The sequence below is a fragment of the Thamnophis elegans genome, chromosome 16 (assembly GCF_009769535.1).
Source record: "Thamnophis elegans isolate rThaEle1 chromosome 16, rThaEle1.pri, whole genome shotgun sequence".
NCBI lineage: Eukaryota > Metazoa > Chordata > Lepidosauria > Squamata > Colubridae > Thamnophis > Thamnophis elegans.
The window spans coordinates 24728057-24745873 of NC_045556.1; the positions used below are offsets into that span (position 1 = coordinate 24728057).

Consider the following 17817-nt stretch of genomic DNA (forward strand, 5'->3'; position numbering starts at 1 on the left):
GGATTCAGTTTCAACTTGCTTCTCCTGAGGAAGTGGACAAGGCCATGGGAGCGGTGAGTGCCTCCACTTGTATACTGGACCCGTGCCCCTCCTGGCTGGTCTCGACCAGCAGAGAGGTGACACGTGGCTGGATCCGGACGATAGTTAACACCTCTCTCCGGGAGGGAATCTTCCCACCCCACCTAAAGAATGCGGTGGTGAGACCCCTCCTGAAGAAACCGTCTCTGGACCCAGCCATTTTGAGCAACTATCGTCCAGTCTCCAACCTGCCCTTTGTTGGGAAGGTTGTTGAGAAAGTGGTGGCCTCTCAACTTCGACGGTCCTTGGATGAAACCAATTATCTAGATTCCTATCAGTCGGTTTCAGGCCTGGTTACAGCACGGAAACTCCTTTGGTCGCGCTGATCGATGATCATAGGGGTCACCCCTCTATCCTTGTGCTCCTTGACCTCTCAGCGGTCTTCGATACCATCGACCATGGTATCCTTCTGCGACTGTTGCGAGAGGTGGGAGTGGGAGGCACCGTTCTCCGGTGGTTCTCCTCCTACCTCTCGGGCAGGTCGCAGTCGGTGTTGGTCGGAGGGCAGAGGTCGACCCCAAGGCCCCTCAACTATGGAGTGCCGCAGGGCTCAGTCCTGTCCCCCCTCCTATTTAAAATCTACATGAAGCTGCTGGGTGAGATCATACACCAGCACGGGATTAAGTACCACCAATACGCGGACGATACGCAGCTGTATCTGTCCGCCCCGTGCCAACTCAGCGAAGCAGTAGAAGTGATGTGCCAGTGCCTGGAGGCTGTTAGGGTCTGGATGGGAGCAAACAAGTTGGCACTCAATCCAGACAAGACCGAGTGGCTTCTGATGTTCCCTCCCAAAGATTGGCCAACTATTCCATCTCTCAGGCTGGGGGGTGAAATTATACGCCCCTCAGAGAGGGTCCGCAATTTGGGAGGAGTCCTGGATCCCCAGCTGACTTTAGAACACCATTTGTCGGCTGTGACCAGGGGGACCTTTGCCCAGGTTCGCCTGGTGCACCAATTGCGACCCTACCTGGATCGGGAGGCCCTTCAGACAGTCACTCACGCCCTTGTGACCTCAAGACTGGACTACTGTAACGCGCTCTACATGGGGCTGCCCTTGAAGAGTGTTCGAAGACTTCAGTTAGTCCAGAATGCAGCTGCGCGAGCGATTGTGGGTGCACCTAGGTACACCCACGTTACACCTATCCTCCGCGAGCTGCACTGGCTACCCATTAGTCTCCGGACCCGCTTCAAGGTGCTGGTCATTACCTATAAAGCTCTACATGGTATCGGACCTGGGTACCTGAGAGACCGCCTCCTGCCAATTACCTCCCATAGACCGATTAGATCTCACAGGTTAAGTCTCCAGATTCCATCTGCCAGCCAATGTCGGCTGGCGACTCCCTGGGGGAGAGCCTTCTCTGTTGCAGCTCCAGCCCTCTGGAATGACCTCCCGGTGGAGATCCGGACCCTTACTACCCTCCCGGCCTTCCGCAAAGCCACCAAGTCCTGGCTGCTCCAGCAGGCCGGGGGGCTTGTGAAACATCCAACCCCACGGAAATTGTGAATGTTGCGTCTTTTTTAAAGTGTTGTCTTTGTCTATTTATCCCCCTTCCCTTGTCTGTTGTGAGCCGCCCGGAGTCCTCCAGGAGTGGGCGGCATACAAGACAAATAAATAAATAAATAAATAAGTAAATAAATAAATAAGACAAGGATGCCTGCAATCACCTTTACTATTTATATTGACTTTTGAAATCTTGAACAGGAATATTAGACAAGATTCAGAAATTAAAGGAATGGAGATAAGAGGAAAGGTATAAATTACAAGCATTTGCAGACTGTGATGACTTAACACAATACAAAGGCAACAGCAAGGAGCTGGAACCAGAGGCTGGTCTTTACTCAGCAGCAGCCATCTTACAACAACTTCCTGCCCCCAGATCACATGGCTAGAAATGTTAACTGTTTCCTAGCATGCATAAAGAACGGCATAACAATTGAAGTTGAGATATAACATAAAGTATACACATCATTACACAGACGATTTAGTATTTATTGTTGAAGAACCATTGGAGACAATTCCTAAACTATTACAGAGTTTTTGAGATTTAGCAAGATTGAAAATAAAGTTACAGTCAAAAACCTTGTACAAAAACAAAAAGAACAATTGGCAGAAAAAGTGGACTTGCAGAGTTAAGAAGGTTAACTGGATGATGCTGAGGCTGACACAGTTCTGCCATTGGAGGCACGAGATGGTAGGAGAGATGCTTGCAGGCGAAAAAGTTACGCTGTTGGTGGCTTCACCCGCATCTCCGGGGGCAGATTTTCCCAGCAGCCGCCCTGGAAGGCCTCCGGGGCTGCCTATGTAGGCCGCACCATAAGGGCACCACATCTTTTATGGACACCGTTCTGGCTGGGCAAAAAGTAAGGAGTTTCGTGTGTGGGCAAAACTTTTACACGAACAATGCAAACGCAACATAGCGGAGAGAAGGGAACGTCCGAGGGCAAAGCATCTAATCGGAAGCCACACGGGGACTTCTGCGCAAGCGCCTTCCGGGCGAGAGGCGGAAGCGAGCGAGGCGCGGGGCGGGGGCGCATCTTTTAGCCTCGTCTCCGGGCTGCGTGGGGGCCCGCAACCCGGAGGGCGGATCCGGAGGGGCGCAGAGAGGCCGAGCCGAGAGCGGGGCCGCCTTCCGGCCATGAAGCCCCCGCGGGTGCCGGACCCTCGGAAGCTGCTGGCCGGGCTAGCGGCCGTCCGCGGCGACGGAGGAGTCCCGGCGCTGGACGAGCAGCTGCAGGAGCTGGAGAAGTAGGAGCCCCCCCGCGCGCCTCCCCCCCCGCGCCTCCCCCCCCCCGCCTGACCCGTCTCTCGCCCGCAGGAGGCTGCAGTGCCGCGCCCGGCAGAGCCGCGAGCGGCGGCTGCGGAAGCTGGTGGAGCCCGCGGAGCCCCCCGAGCGCGCCTTGACCCTCCGCGCGATGGAGCAGATACGGTAAGGAGAGTCGCGCGGGGACCCAGCTCGCCCCGTCCAGGCCCCCCGCCCGCCTGACCCTCCCTCCCTCCGCAGGTTCCTCCGCCGCGCCTTTCCCGAGGAGTGGCCGGACGGCCGACTGGCGCAGGGCTTCGGCGTGACGGCCGAGGTCATCCGCCGGGTGCTGAAGAGCCGCTTCCGCCCGTCGCCCGAGCGGGGCTTGAAGCAGGACGCCCGCGCCGGCGCCCGCCCGCGCCCCACGCATGCCTACGGAGCCGTCCCGGGGGCGCTGAGCCTGCCGTCCGCCCCGGAGCTCCATCCGGACAGTCGCAAGAGGCGGGGGCCGCTTCCTGGAGCTCCCCGCCGCGGAGCCTTCAGTAGCGAGGGAGCCCGCGGCTGAGCAGGGGAGGAAGGGGCGCGAGAGGCAACCGGGGAGGCCCCGAAGGGCCGGCCGCCTCTCGAAGCTGCACCTGGGCAGGAGGGGCGGCTGCTTCCCGCTCTTGTCCCGCCAAGCCACCACCTGATCGGCCCAGGATTGGGGATTGTATGGGGGAGGCCTAGAAGAGGACACCGTCTCCCCGCCTCTCTGGGTTCCTTGGGCCTTTTAAACAGGGGCGATGGATGGTCCTAGAGACAAAGGCTGCGTTTTTCTGGCCTGCTGATTTCCCCCCAAATGCAGCATTATGGCCAGTGACAGACATAAGAGCCCCATGGCTGGCTCTGCGCTCTCTTGGAGAGAAAGCGCCCAAATAAACACTCTGATCCACAACTCTTAAGTGTCTTTTTTTAGTGCAGTAAAGGCCAATGTAGTCCATGTTTCCAGGCCTGCCAATGTGGAATGGATGCAACTTAAGCAAAACCTGGCAGTCTTGGGAAGGCAGCTCTTCCGGACTGTTTGTGTAGGGCAGTTTAGAAAGGAATGGTTTTTATCTAAACCTTTGTTGGGAGCTTGTGCTTAATCAGAAATACAGAAGTATTTAGAATAATAAGAGTTGCAAGGGACCTTGGAGTCTTCAAGCCCAGCCCCCTGCTTGAGCAGGAGATTCTATACCATTTTAGGCAAATGGTTTTCTAGTCTCCTTTTAAAAGCCTCCAGTGATGGAGCCCCCACAACCTCTGGAGGCAAGCAGTACCACAGGCTAATTTTTCTCATTCTTAGGAAATTCAATCAAGTAAATAGTAGCCCAACAAAGGAGCTGCCAAACAAGCCAACAGTAAGCAGCCCAAAGAACCTCTTAGACCAGTGTTTTTCAACCTTTTTTGTGCAAAGGCACACTTTTTTCATGAAAAAAATCACGAGGCACACCACCATTAGAAAATGTTAAAAAAAATTAACTCTGTGCCTATATTGCCTATATATAAAGTAATTTTCCCACGGCACACCTTACACTATGTCACAGCACACTAGTGTGCCACGGCACAGTGGTTGAAAAACACTGTCTTAGACCATCTTCACCAACACTGACAGGGCCACTAGAACCTCAACTGAGAGCAAAGTCTTTATCAACACTGATGATACCTGATGAAACATCCGCAAGAAAACAACCAACCTCAGAGAGCACCCGGGACCTCTAATTTCCTTCTGCCATTCTGTCATATTTCCTTATTGTAGTCTTACTTAAGAGTAGAACTTGCCCAAGGGCTCTATGGATGTTGGGGAGAAGCCCAATTCCCTGCCCCAGTCTTCCCTTGTCCCTTCCCTTGAGAACATACAGTCACAAGGGAAAGGGGGGGGTCGGCTTTTGAAAGAAGCCTCACTCAAGACGCAGAGGAGGGGAGTTTTTTCCTGATGTCTCCTCCCCTTTTCACTGCTACATTAGTGGTAAACCACTGTTTGCCTCATCTTGACTCACAAGAAGAGGGTGGCCTGCTGATTTGGTGACCTTGTCCTAAGGGACAATTGAAAATGGTTTTCTACTCGTTGCCCTATTTTATTCTCATTCGGTAATATGCTTCCCTCAAGTTCAGCTTGGTGAATACCGTTCCCTTGGCCAGGTATCTCATCATGTCTGTCATAAAGAGGAAGGGGTACATGTTTTTAACATAGACAAAAATCCATGCTTAATGTCAAAGACCCATCTTTTCTTCAAAGAACGACGGAGCGGCCATCCTGGACTTTGCCAGTTGGATGAAGCCTCTGGCTAGGTTTTTATCCACAAAGTTTCTGAGCTGCTCCATCTCTCTCAGGATCATTGTTCTGACCCAGGCTTCCCCAAAAACCATGAGGCAGAGTCCTGATCCCGACAAAACCACTTTTATTAAACAAATGTGAATTCCTCTCATTTACATTCAACAAGTCTTGGCAAACAGTCTTTCAAAGGAATATTTATGACTACAGATCTTACCTATCTTGGAAAGCTGCCATGTAAATATTTTACAAATTAGGTGCTGTACAAGGAAAGACTGGGCAGAGTCTCTGAAATTCACAGACAGAACCTTCACACTCCTGAAATGAATCTAGGGAACCCCCCCCCCTTTCGCTCCTCTCTTATTTTCTATGGGAGGGACCAATCACCTTCCACCTGTGACTTAACTCCCAAGTCTACCCTGATTTCTGAGTTATTCTTTTCTTCTGGCACCTCTGCACAGGCGCACACTGGGAACAGGCTCCAACTGTTCCTCTGCCTCACTGTTGTCCAGCTCCATAGGCACCTGATCACTGCCAGATGGCCTTAGCTCCGTCTCTGCCTCAAATGCAGAGCCCTCGTCCGAGTTTTCCCCAGCCTCCAGGAGTGGCCCATGCTCCTCCCGAACCTCCTCACTGTCAGACTCTGCTGCCAACTCCACTGGCTGGCCACAACAGTCACTGAGTACGCCTTTGGTTTGGGTAATTTCGCCCCTGGCAGTGACTGAATCCTTATTTTCACATCCCACAAGGCAGCCTGAGCATGTGTGAGATGTCTTAGGCAATGAGGCTTGGAGAAATGCAGAGGTACCAGAGGCAGGAGAAGCAGTGCAGACAACATGGTTCATGACGTAAAGTGCTGACTCCAGAAAGGAAGTAAGGGTGGGTGGAAAACGTGTCACCTCAATTGTAGGGAGAAAACATTTGTGGTTGTTGTCCAAAGGAAACACCAAATACCTGCTGATGCTCTTTGGGAATAACCACCATCCCACCAGCTTCTTAGTCATAGATTACAAAAGAAACTTGAAGAGAAACATGTCCTCAAGACTCATCTTTAGATTGATTTTTCCTTCTTCGTAGCATCTTTCTCTCCCTCCCAAGCCAGGATACCATGCTGAAACAAATCAGGAAAAATGGGGGGGGGGGGTAGTCCAGTTTTGAACTCAGAACATCTCACCTCATTCTGCCAAGATTTTTTCTCCATCAGCTGCTGTTTTAACAGAAAGATAAAAATTAGAATATTTGGATACAAACCAAACAAAGGAAGGATATTACTATGTGTGTACAGCAAGTCTAATGCTCATAATCCCTCCTTCTTCTCCCTTACCCCCCATGGCAGCTCCCCCATACCACTGGAGGGGCCACTCCAGCCCTCACTCCCATCTCCAATCAGCTGCCATTGCCAATGTCTAGACTAGTATTTGCTAATCTTGGCAAGGATAGGAGGATTTCAACTCCTAAACTGACCCCTGGTTGGGGAATCCTGGAAGTTCTAGTCACCCATCTTGAAGGTGCCAGAGGTTGAGGAATATTAGTCTAAGCAAATCTAGAGATGAGACATGGCTATCCCAAGACAATTATTCCATCTTCATATGGGACATTTTTCACATTCCCATCAATAAGAACAGTTATCTCAAAATTCAGAATTTTTTTTTGCTAAGGCAGTCCAGGGACATAGCCATCCAACTTGTGCATAAAATAGCTAACAGTTTGAATGCCAGGCATTTCTAGTGTCAAAAGGCTCATATTGTTCAGAAGATGTTCCCGGTCTTTTGTTAAAATAGCTTTCTTATCATTTAAATTGTTGATTCAACTCTGGAGCAACAAAAATAAAGGAATTACTTTAAGCTTGAACTGAGAGAGGCAGTTTGGCCTAGAGGTTATCTTATCAAAAGGGTTTTAAAGTAAAACGGAGGGAGGGCGCCCCATTTTGGGCCTGGAAGTCCTCCTGCACAAACCTGGAAGCCAGAAATGGGCAGTGGGAGTGGGGTGCATGCATGGGGGTGTTTGCATGTGCGTGTGGAAGAGTCATGGGTGCATTGCATTATGGGGGCGGGTGAGCAGGCGCTTTTGGCATGTAACAACAAAAAGGTTAGTCATCACTGCTATGAAGCCTTAGTAAGACTGCACCTAGAATATTGCATTCAGTTTTGGTCACCACACTATAAAAGATGTTGAGACTAGAAAGAATGCAGAAAAGAGCAACCAAGATGATTAGGGGACTAGAGTCAAAAACATAAGATGAACGGCTGCAGGAACTGGGCCTGGCTAATCTAGGGAAGAGAAGGATGAGGGGAGACATGAGAGCATCTTCCAATATTTGAGAGGCTGCCACAGAGAGGAGGTTGGTCAACCTATTTTCCAAAGCATCTTTGAAGGTCAGACAAGGAATAATGGATAGAAACTGACCAAGGAGAGATTCAACCTGGAAATAAGGAGGAATTTTCTGGCAGGGAGAACAATCAACCCATGGAACATAAGTTGCCTTCGGAAATTGTGGGAGCTTCAATCACTGGAGGCTTTGAAGAAGAGACTGGACGGCCATCTGCCAGAAATGGTGTAGGGTCTCCTGCTTATGTGCAAGGTCCCTACAAGGTCCCTTCCAACTCTATTAATCTGAAATCTGATGGTACCCCTTGAGCCCAGAAGGTGCCTGGCCCCTCGTTCGAGCGCACAGGCCACACCCCGCGGCTTCCAGGCCTGCCCGGCTTTCTCTGCGCGGCGGCGGCGGCAATGGCCGTCACCCGCCCCTGGGCTGCCGTGCTCTGCCGCTTGGGGGCTTAGGCGATCCTGGCCGCCGGCTGAGCAGGCCGAGGCTGCCGTCCCCGGGCGGCTCCTCGCAGCGAAGGAATGACGCCGGGCGGGGAGAGCGGCTGGTTCGGCTTCGGGTTCCGCTGGACCGGCGGCGCGGAGGGCGGGCCCGAGCCGCTGTCCGCGGAGGGCCTGGGGCCGGTGCGCCGCGTGAGGCCGAGCTGGAGCTTCGCGGCGGTGGTGGCGGCTGGAGGGCCGGGACGGGTGCGGCTGCAGGGCGCGGTGGCGGCGGCGCTGCCGGAGGACTGCCTGGACGCGCTGCCCTCCGAGACGCACGTGCTGCTGCTGCGGGAGGCCGCGCTGGAAGCCTGGCCCGCCGCCACTGAGTCGGACTCGCTGCTGGACGGCCGGCCGGCCTGGCGGAAGGAGCTGCGGGCAGAGGAGGCAGCGGCGATAGGTGGGTGGCGGCCGGGAGGGAGGGAGGGGGGCGCGACCTGGCCCCCTCCAGCTGACCGGCCCTTTGCCCACAGAGCTGCCGCTGGTGCCCGGCGGCTACGTGGCCCCCCGGCCGCCCTTCTTCACGGCGCTGCCCGCCGCCCTCCCGGCGCGCCGGTTGCTGCTGGGCCTGGAGCACGCGCTGCTGCTGGCAGCCGGCGGGGCGCTCTTCTCCTGGGGCGGCGGCAGGTGAGCCCGGGCGGGCGGAGGGCCGGGGCGTGTGTGGCGGAGCAGGACCCAGCGCCCTTCCGTCTCTGCGCAGGCACGGGCAGCTCGGGCACGGCGACCTGGAGAGCCGGCGGGAGCCGCGGGCGGTGGAGGCGCTGCAGGGCTTGGCCGTGGCGGAGGCGGCGGCGGGCGGCTGGCACTCGGCGGCCGTCAGCGGTGAGCGGCGCTGGGACGGGCGAGGCGGCCCCTTCCCTGGGCAGACGGCGAGCGGGGAAGCCCCCCGACGGCCACTCACCCTCCTCCCCTCTCCAGATGCGGGCGACCTGTACTTGTGGGGCTGGAACGAGTCGGGGCAGCTGGGGCTGCCCTCCAAAAAGGCCAGCGAGGCTGCAGCAACAGCCGCCGAAGAGGCCGGTTCGGACCCGCGGAATCGCCCCCTTTGCGAGCGCAGCGTTGCTCCGGGCAGCGACAGGCTGGAGGCGGGGGTTTCGGACGGGCCGGGAGGCGACGAAGCGCCCTTCGTCTCTCTGCAGGCCTTCCCCGCCCTGCTGGACTTGCCCGAGGAGGCCGAGGTGCGGCGGGTCAGCTGCGGGTCCCGACACACGGCCGCCGTGACGGGTGAGCGGGGTGGGTCGGTTGGAATGGCGGGCGAGCAGAGGGGCCACGCCTGGGACTTGGGGGTTCCACCCCGCAAAGGCCCTCCTCGCAAACCGGGGGAGATGGTCGCTCGGGGGCTCCGGTGGGGGGGGAGGGGGCTAGACAGCCGCTCTTCTCCAGCTCTCCCCTTGCCCCCATGGCAGCCCTGGCTGCAAAGGGAAGGCCTCACCCTTTTCCTTTCCTTTTCAGGGCCCGGCCATCTCTACACCTGGGGCTGGGGTAGGTGAGGCGCTTGGGAGGCTGGGGGGCTTGGCCAGAGGTTTTGGGGGGCCAACAGTTGCTTTTCTTCCCAGGGAAATATGGTCAGTTGGGGCACCAGGACGCAGCCACCTCTGACTGGCCAAGGAGAGTTTGCTACTTTGTGGAGAGGAATCTCAGGGTGCAGGATGTGGTCTGTGGGCCGTGGAACACCTTTGTCCAAGCTGCGGCTGCTAAGAGTGGGCCATGAAGAAGCCATGTCCAGCAGGCCTTTCCCTGGAGGCCGAGCAGCCTCACAGAGCTCCATCTTGATTCAACTGGACATCCCGTGAACGAGAATTGGGCCATGTTTACATATCAGAAGCACAACATTAAATGCAGAATAAAATTATCTTTTATGTAGAGCAAAGTCTGACATTAAAAAAAAGCTTTTTCAAAACAGTACAGTTTTGCTGCTCACCTACATCTTTGAACAAGCGAACAGCCACACAAATAAGAGGCTGCTGTAGTGAGGAAGGTGCAAATCTAGCCATGATAATTAAATGTACAGTCGAAGTGCCAGGGATGCCAGCCCAGCCAGGAGACGGGCCAGTTGGTGAAGAGGGAGGTGGTGCATCCTTGTAGAGGACTCCCTTCCTGTGCCCAAGGTGAGCAGGAGGCCACTGCTAAAGAGCAGGCCCTGGGCGGACAAGGTTGCCCAAGGAAAGGAGGAAGGCAAACCTCCGCCTGCTGCTCCCCATGAACAAGGCAGCAGGCCACGGCCCAGAAGCTGCTGCATCTAAACCTTTATTCCCTGTAACATAAAACTTGGAAATCAATTCTCTGAAAGCTTTTTCTTAAGCCACAAACTAATCCACGAAATAGGACGCCCCGCAGATCATCTCGCACGCCGTCGTATCAGAAGCGCCGGGAGCCAAGCCGCCGCAGCCCTCCGACAACCCGCTCGCCCGGCTCTCCATCTGTGGCCCGCAGCCAATCGCCGGTGTTGAGATGCCCTGCAATAAGATGGCGGCGTCGGGAAGTCTGCCCCCTGCTGGCCGCGTGAAGTTGCCGACGTTGAGTCGTCCCAGGCCCCGCCCTCTCGTCCTCCTGGACAGTCACGTGACCAGGGGAAAAGGGGGTGTGATCAGGAGTTGGCGAAGGAGGTCTTGCCTCAGTCAAGTTAGTGGAGCCAGTGAGGGTCTCTTGGATTTAAACGGCATTTAAATTTCTGCAGATTTCTGTGTTTCTGAAAGCCGTTCGGCGTCACCTTGAGCAGCCACATAGATTTTCTTAATAAATAATAGATCAACGATGCGCGCGCCTTTGGATTTGGGTTGACCAGGCTGAGCTCCCAACTCCCACAGTTGCCGCCGACTTTCCCTTTTTCCTTCAGGCTCCCCAAGCGGGGAAGGGAGGGGAAGCAACAGCGGCACTTGAGGGTCTCCCCCAAACGCCTACGGGGAACTCACCCCAGAAAAAGAGCTGCCGGAAGCCCAGGCTCCTGGCGCCCGCCCGCCTTTATGACGCCACAAGCCAAGTGTCCGCCTCCTGTCCCGCCCCCTCTCCCCCGATTGGCTCTATTTAAAAACGGGGCGGTGCAACGGATGCTGGGAAGTGGAGGGAACGTTTGAAGCGCTCCGGGCGGCGCGATGAAGGCGGCGGCGTAAGTTTCCCCCGCTCCTTTGGGAGGGCCGCGGTGGGCGATGCGGCGCGCAGCCCGAGGCTTCTTCCCCGGCGGAGCTGCTCCGGCCTTGGCCTAGGGTTGCGGGGGGAGCAGCGGTGCGAAGGAGCTGGGCCGCCGCGGAGGAGAAGCCCGACTTCCCCGGCCTTCTTGGAGTTGAGATGGGTGGAGGGCCTTGCCAGGAGCCTCCCGCCAGGAGGGCCTCCTCCTCTGGGACGGGAAGCCCCGGCTCGTCTCCTTCCATCCGTATCGCCGCTTTAATGCTGATCTCTTTCTTATCCTGTTCCCATGAAGCAGCTGCTGGGAAGGGCCAGGTGCCTCTTGCTGCGAGTTTGAATTGCTTTGTTTATAGGCAGATTTTACAGGCAATGCAGAACTTGCCTGTCGGTTTTGGGAGTTCGGTTAAGGCTTTTAGGAAGTGTGCTACATTTGCAAAAGGCGAGGCTTGAAGCTCGGCATGATACATCCTTTTAGTGAGTGCTTACTTTCCCCGAGTGATGCTTTCTAGGTGTAGAAATAAATTTCCCATCGTCCCCCATTCACCACTAGTGTATTTGGTACTTTAACCTGTTCTAAACGAAAGCAGTGGGATAATAGTCAACTGCTGTACAGGTATAGGAATGGAATCGTCAGCCTTTTCAGATAAAGGGTGTAGTATTAATCTACACATTAGCAGTGTTAAAATATGATCAGACACATTGTAAAAAAATAATCTTGTGTTTTGGCTGTTACGATTTGATTTGTGAGCTGGCCATAGATTATATGGATGTTACAGTGCTATTAAGTAACATTATATTGCCAGCATCTAATAGATGAAATGATAAAGAAAATTGGGGTAAGACAAGGAGCCAAACAAATTGCACAACTATACTAGGCATTTTCCGTGGGGAAAGTGGTGTGAATTTTAAAAAAATGAATCACTGGTGAATTTCAACTGTTTTGCCTGTCATTTTGATACTCATATAGCAATAACGCTTAGATTCATATACCACTTCACAATGCTTTGCAGTCCTCTAAGCAGTTTACAGAGTCAGTATATTGCCCCCAAGAATCTGGGTCCTCATTTTTACTGACCTTGGAAAGATGGAAGGCTGACTCAACCTTGAGCTGGTGAGACTAGAACTGTTGGCAGCCTTAGTTAGCAGAAGTAGCCTGCAGTACTGCATTCTAACCACTGTGCCACCATGGCTCCTATATGGGAATTTTAGTTCTACATTTTAAAAGTTGTTGAGGGCCCTGCTTTTATGGTACAGTGGGGAGAAAGGGCACAGCAGCTACTCACTGATAGGATTTTCACATTAAGGAGGCTTGGCCTTTGTGAGACAGTAGAATGGTGGGTTTTGAATCTCCTACCAAAATTCTGGTGGAAAATAGTCCAATATTTCCAGCTTTCATTTTCCTTCTTTTACTGTCTAAGGATTTTACTCTGTGGATGTGGGTTTTGTGTTCACAATAGTTAATCCAGAAATGTGGAAAAATTGAGCATATTTTTTTTCTTGCAAAAAGAGTGATTAAAGCAGGAGCGGTGGCAGTTAGCACTCTCAAGAAGAGGATTTTGCATGTAGTTGTTATGGATATTAGAAGGCATCTTCTAAGTCAGGGGGCACCAACCTTTTGGACCTCAGGAACCACTAAATTCATAATTTTAAATCCTGTGGACCACTAAGATGAATCCAGTGCACTGCTCGCCGAAGCACCTGGACTCCCAGTGCTTCTGCAACCTTAAACCCTCAAAGAGCCATTTGGACCTGTTTCCCACAGAAAACAAAACACCAGGATCTCTCATCTCTCTCTTTCTTTCACCTCTCTTTTTCTCTCATCTTTCTTTCTCCTCTATTTCTCATCACTTTCTCTCATCTCTTTTTTTTTCATCTCTTTCTCTCTTTTTCTCACCTCTTTTTCTCTCATCCCTCTTTCTCCTATCTTTCTCATCTCTCTTTCTCTCATCTCTCTCTTTCTTTCTCTCTCTCTCCCTCCCTCCCTCTCTCTTTCTCTCATCTCTTTCTTTCTCTCCCTCTCTCCCTCCCTCCCTCTCTCTCTCTCTCTCCCCCCCCCCTCTCTCTCATGGGCCAGCCAGTGTCTTGGGGCGGAGGGGAACTTGTGTGTGTCCCAATCGCGCAGCACGAACAAGGAAGAAACGCCCTGAGACCCAGCAAGAGATGAAGCTTTGCTCCTGATCTGGAATATGGAGCGAATCTCCATTTCCCACCCTTCCCTTTTCAGGCCAGGCGAGGAGTGAGTGGGAGGGCGAGAGGCGGGACCAGCCAATGGTGCTTCAGCTGACAGGAAGCCACAGCAGGGGGATGAAAGCCGTGGATTGCCGACACCCATCACTTCAGCCCGCCTGCGCCAACAACCCCCCCCCCCCTTTCTTGCCACAACAGCACGAATACCTTTCTGGCCGGCGAGGGCTGCACTATTCCTTGCAGGTTGCACCTTCTGCAGAGTTGCAAGTTGTATGAACCTCCCTCTGTAGCGGAGATTTCCAGCCTCCCCACAAACTGCCTGGATGGTCCCATATTTCAGATCTCTAGTCATAGAACTGGTCATCTCCCAGCAGCTCCTCCACCCAGGTGCGCCGCAGACCACCAAAATTTTCTCGCGGACCACCAGTTGGTGACCTCTGTTCGACCACCTCTCCGTGGACCACCTCTGTTGGTGACATGTCCACCCATTCTTTACACTTTGTTTATTAGCATGAATAAAGTAATACCCACTTGTGTTAGCTACCTTTAAAAGCCTCTGACTGCTTTGGTCTTCCTCTGCATTGCTGCAATACAGCATTTCATAGATATCAGTTCAGTTGATTGCCTTGTGTAGTGTGCATCTTTGATTTTATTTATAACTTATCTGACATTTATTAACTTCCAGAAGAACTAAAACTCCTAGGAAACATGCATTTAAAAAAGCATCTAACAATAGTTTGAAGGATCCTGTTGGGGTAAGTGGCTGATTTACAGCAGAATTAGCTCTTTAATCTGTTCTTACATATTGTAGGATTTGACTCTGAAAGCTGGACTTTCTTCTTTATTTTATTAATGTGCTTGTATATGAATTGTAGATAAGTATAAGTATAATCTTTATTGTCATTGTACTTAAATACAACAAAATTAGTATATGTTTTTCTGATATGAGAAGAGGCAAAATCTGCAAAGCCACTAAACACTGACACATTTTTTTGAAAACTTCATATAGAATTTAGCATTATTTCCTTGATTCTAGACAGGTGGTTTTCATCCAGCTATGATAAGGTTGCTTTAAACCCCAGAAATGGCAGGTGTTGTATCGAGCCGATTTCAAAGATTGCCAACCTAAAAAGATCGATGCCTTAAAGCACACATCAGCTACAAACCATATCTTCTGATGCTAGTTCAAATGGTCCTCAATTTAGGACCAGTTGCTTAGCGACTGTTTAAAGTTCAATGTATCCCCCAAAATGGGACTTAATATCTGGTTTTAAAATTCTAAAACTTGGGGGAGGAGGATCCCCATCACATGACCACATTTTCGGAGCTCAGCGGTTGGCCCACCTTTACAACTGTTTGTAGAACCCTGTTTCCTCATATATGAAGTTTTAATTGAAAACTAGCATTTACTTCCTGTTTTTAACAGAAACTGCCAGTTAATAAATAATACGTTTGTTTTATGGGAGCTGGTTTGCATAATGACCATTGCAAAAAAGGTTGTAAAATGTGACCCAACTGAAATTATGGGTTGAATTGTGATATGTTGAGGACTAGTTGTAAAGACTTTCCATTCTGATGTTTGTTCTGTAAACAAGGAGGACAGCCTTAAGCTGGTGTATCTAAATAGGGCACTTTTTTCTCTGTTCAGGTGTACTGCCGGGTCCGCCCAGTTGGTATACCAAACCAAGAGTGTTGCATAGAAGTGATCAGCAGCACAACAGTCCAGGTTCACTCACCTGATGGGTACCGTATTGCCCGTAATGGAGAATATAAAGAGGTAGTTCTCATTGAAAATGTGCTATTGTTAACTATAGGTTTCAATCTAGACTTTTATTAGAATAGTGTCAATTAAGGCAGCGGGGTTTATCTGTATGCATAGGATTGGAATTCCATTTTGAATTACCGTATTTTTCAAAGTATAAGACGCACTGTAAGACAAAAGTGGGTGAAAATGTCTGTGTGTCTTATAAAGCAAATGTTACCGAAGCCCCACCCACCCTCTGGCCTCCACCCTTCAGCCTCTGCCTCTAGCAATTTGCCTCCTTGCAGCCAACAGCCTGGTCAGCTTTAGCACTGCCAGTTGATTGGCAGTTGGATCTGCCTCCCAGAATACTGCTGATCAACTGTTGTGAATTGTGAAATTGTGAAAAGTTTATTTATAGGTCGCCCTTTTCCCTAAGGGGACTCAGGGCGGCTTACAACTTATGGAGAAAGGGAGTACAAACAATGACATATAAAAACAATACATAATTAAAAATAGAAACAACATTCATCATTCGGGTGGGGACGGATTACAGTCTTTAACCCCAGGCCTGACGGGATAGCCAGATCTTGAGGGCTGTGCGGAAGGTCTGGAGGGTGGTGAGGGTACGAATCTCCACGGGGAGATCGTTCCAAAGGGTCGGAGCTACTACTGAAAAGGCTCTCCTCCGCGTGGTTGCCAGTCGGCACTGACTGGCAGATGAAACTCGGAGGAGGCCTAATCTGTGTGATCTAATAGGTCGCGAGGAGGTAATTGGCAGGAGGCGGTCTCTCAAGTACCCAGATCCACTACCATGGAGGGCTTTATGGGTGGTAAGTAGCACCTTGAAGCACACCCGGAGATCAACAGGTAGCCAGCGCAGCTCGCGGAGGATAGGTGTTATGTGGGCGAACCGAGGTGCACCCACAATCGCTCGCGCGGCCGCATTCTGGACTAGCTGAAGTCGCCGGATGCTCTTCAAGGGCAGCCCCATGTAGAGGGCTGCAGTATTCCAGTATTCCAGCCTAGAGGTCACAAGGGCGCGAGTGACTGTTGTGAGAGCCTCCTGGTTCAGGTAGGGTCGCAACTGGCGCACCAGGCGAACCTGGGCAAATGCCCCCCTGGTCACAGCCGACAGATGGTGGTCGAAGGTCAGCTGTGGGTCCAGGAGGACTCCCAAGTTGCGGACCCTGTCTGAGGGGTGTAATATTTGGCCCCCCAGCCTGAGTGATGGAACACTAGCCAAATTATTGGGAGGGAAACACAACAGCCACTCGGTCTTCTCCGGGTTGAGTACAAGCTTGTTAGCCCTCATCCAGTCTCTAACGGCTTCGAGACTCCGGTTCATCACGTCCACCGCTTCATTGAGTTGGCATGGGGCGGACAGATACAACTGGGTATCGTCCGCGTATTGGTGGTATCTTATTCCGTGCCTCCGAATGATCTCGCTCAGCGGTTTCATGTAGATGTTAAATAATAGGGGGGACAAGACCGAACCCTGCGGCACCCCATATGTTAGGGGCCTAGGGGTCAATCTCTGTCCCCCAATTAACACCGACTGCGACCTGTCCGAGAGGTAGGAGGAGAACCACTGCAAGACAGTGCCTCCCACTCCCACCTCCCGCAGTCGTCGCAGAAGGATACCATGGTCGATGGTATCGAAAGCCGGCGAGAGGTCAAGGAGAACTAGGATGGAGGCATGGCCTCCATCTCTGGGTCTCCAGAGATCATCGGTCAATGCGACCAAAGCGGTTTCTGTGCTGTAACCAGGTCTGAAGCCGGACTGGAATGGGTTAAGGTAACTGGCTTCCTCCAAGGACCGCTGAAGCTGGGAGGCCAGGCTGTTCCAGGCTGTGGGGATCGTTGCCATCTCTGCGTACCCTATTTTCGGCTCATTATAGGCGACAGATGAAAACGGGGTGCGTGATGGCCAAAAACGGGGCTCGCGGAGGCAGCCATAGTTGGCGATGGCGATCCCCGCAGCCTGGAACAGCTGATGGGCAGTATTCTGGGAAGCTGATCCAACCGCCAATCAGCTGCTCATGCTAAATCAGGCTATACTGAAGCTAACCAGGCTGTTTGGTGCAAAGAAGCAAATTGCTGGGATGTAGAGATGGATTTTTTTTTACTTGTTTTCCTCCTCAAAAGCCAGGTCCGTCTTATAGTCTGGAGCATCTTATAGTCTGAAAAATACAATAATTTTTATTAGTAAGCTTGTGATGATACTAAAGTCCTATTTAGTGATTTTGTTGCTGGAAATACATAATGCATGAAGAAAAATGTGCTTTTGGGAAGACTGACTCACTTACCAAATGGCATTCCAACATTATTATTACAGGGAGATAAAAACCTTTAGATTTTTTTTGTACTAGTTACTTTTTCCCAAGAAACTAGGAAAAGAACTGCAGGTATCACTGTTGAAGCATTAGATAAATTGACCATAAAACAGTTGTGCATTCAAAACTTTGATGCAGTATGAAAATCAATGAGAGGACTAGGTGAAACAGCAAATGAGTAAAACTGCGGTTAATTGTGTCCTAACTGTTAAACTTTTTCCAGGTTCAGTATTCATTTAAAGAAGTGTTTGGCACAAGCATTTCTCAGAAACAAGTATTTGATGTGGTTGCTAAGCCTCTAGTGGAAGATCTTATCCGTGGAAAAAATGGTATGATGTAATTAATTTATTTAGACTGAATCTCTCTGGCCTAGCAATATGAATCGCCCCCCGCCCCCAAAAAAGAATTATATTTGTTCATATAATTGATTCAAAACTCCTGCTTCCTATTGCAGTTTTTAATATAATTGTACTAACAGTATAATTGGACATGGCAATTTCAAACAGTGCA

The 17817-nt window shown here is 51.7% G+C and overlaps 3 protein-coding genes across 10 annotated transcripts in view; all 3 read left to right on the top strand.

The window, feature by feature from the left end:
* The first annotated feature begins 1847 nt into the window (after positions 1-1847).
* Positions 1848-3756, top strand: NGRN (neugrin, neurite outgrowth associated). The gene is made up of 3 exons (XM_032232415.1): positions 1848-2827; positions 2898-3008; positions 3084-3756. The coding sequence occupies exons 1-3, from the start codon at positions 2718-2720 to the stop codon at positions 3385-3387; spliced, it is 525 nt and encodes a 174-aa protein (XP_032088306.1). The 5' UTR covers positions 1848-2717; the 3' UTR covers positions 3388-3756.
* Positions 3757-7716: 3960 nt separating this feature from the next.
* Positions 7717-9822, top strand: RCCD1 (RCC1 domain containing 1). Of its 4 annotated transcripts, none has more exons than XM_032232900.1 (6): positions 7724-8320; positions 8394-8547; positions 8621-8742; positions 8839-9098; positions 9373-9402; positions 9477-9822. In XM_032232900.1, the coding sequence occupies exons 1-6, from the start codon at positions 7963-7965 to the stop codon at positions 9711-9713; spliced, it is 1161 nt and encodes a 386-aa protein (XP_032088791.1). In that variant the 5' UTR covers positions 7724-7962; the 3' UTR covers positions 9714-9822. The 4 variants fall into 4 exon arrangements, with proteins under 4 accessions (XP_032088794.1, XP_032088793.1, XP_032088791.1 ...); XM_032232901.1 differs by having other exon boundaries at positions 7731-8320; positions 8839-9144; positions 9477-9721; XM_032232903.1 differs by lacking the exon at positions 8621-8742 and having other exon boundaries at positions 7717-8320; positions 9477-9721.
* Positions 9823-10268: 446 nt separating this feature from the next.
* The window catches only part of KIF23 (kinesin family member 23), a 33016-nt gene continuing 25467 nt past the window's right edge, over positions 10269-17817 (top strand). For 4 of the 5 annotated variants that reach the window (XM_032232895.1, XM_032232897.1, XM_032232896.1 and 1 more), the window contains exons 1-4: positions 10269-11026; positions 13916-13985; positions 14879-15007; positions 17531-17636. In XM_032232895.1, coding sequence (XP_032088786.1) covers positions 11013-11026; positions 13916-13985; positions 14879-15007; positions 17531-17636 — 319 coding nt within the window. In that variant the 5' untranslated portion in view covers positions 10269-11012. Of the gene's footprint in view, positions 11027-13905; positions 13986-14878; positions 15008-17530; positions 17637-17817 lie in introns of those variants that run through there. The other variant, XM_032232899.1, reaches the window with a different exon arrangement.

Excerpts from the sequence above, each read along its gene's own strand:
- NGRN (XM_032232415.1), top strand. The coding sequence starts at position 2,718 with ATGAAGCCCCCGCGGGTGCCGGACCCTCGGAAGCTGCTGGCCGGGCTA. Across the intron at positions 2,828-2,897 it reads CAGCTGCAGGAGCTGGAGAA|GAGGCTGCAGTGCCGCGCCC; the intron begins GTAGGAGCCCCC and ends TCTCGCCCGCAG. Across the intron at positions 3,009-3,083 it reads CGCGCGATGGAGCAGATACG|GTTCCTCCGCCGCGCCTTTC; the intron begins GTAAGGAGAGTC and ends CTCCCTCCGCAG.
- RCCD1 (XM_032232900.1), top strand. The coding sequence starts at position 7,963 with ATGACGCCGGGCGGGGAGAGCGGCTGGTTCGGCTTCGGGTTCCGCTGG. Across the intron at positions 8,321-8,393 it reads AGAGGAGGCAGCGGCGATAG|AGCTGCCGCTGGTGCCCGGC; the intron begins GTGGGTGGCGGC and ends CTTTGCCCACAG. Across the intron at positions 9,403-9,476 it reads TCTCTACACCTGGGGCTGGG|GGAAATATGGTCAGTTGGGG; the intron begins GTAGGTGAGGCG and ends TTTTCTTCCCAG.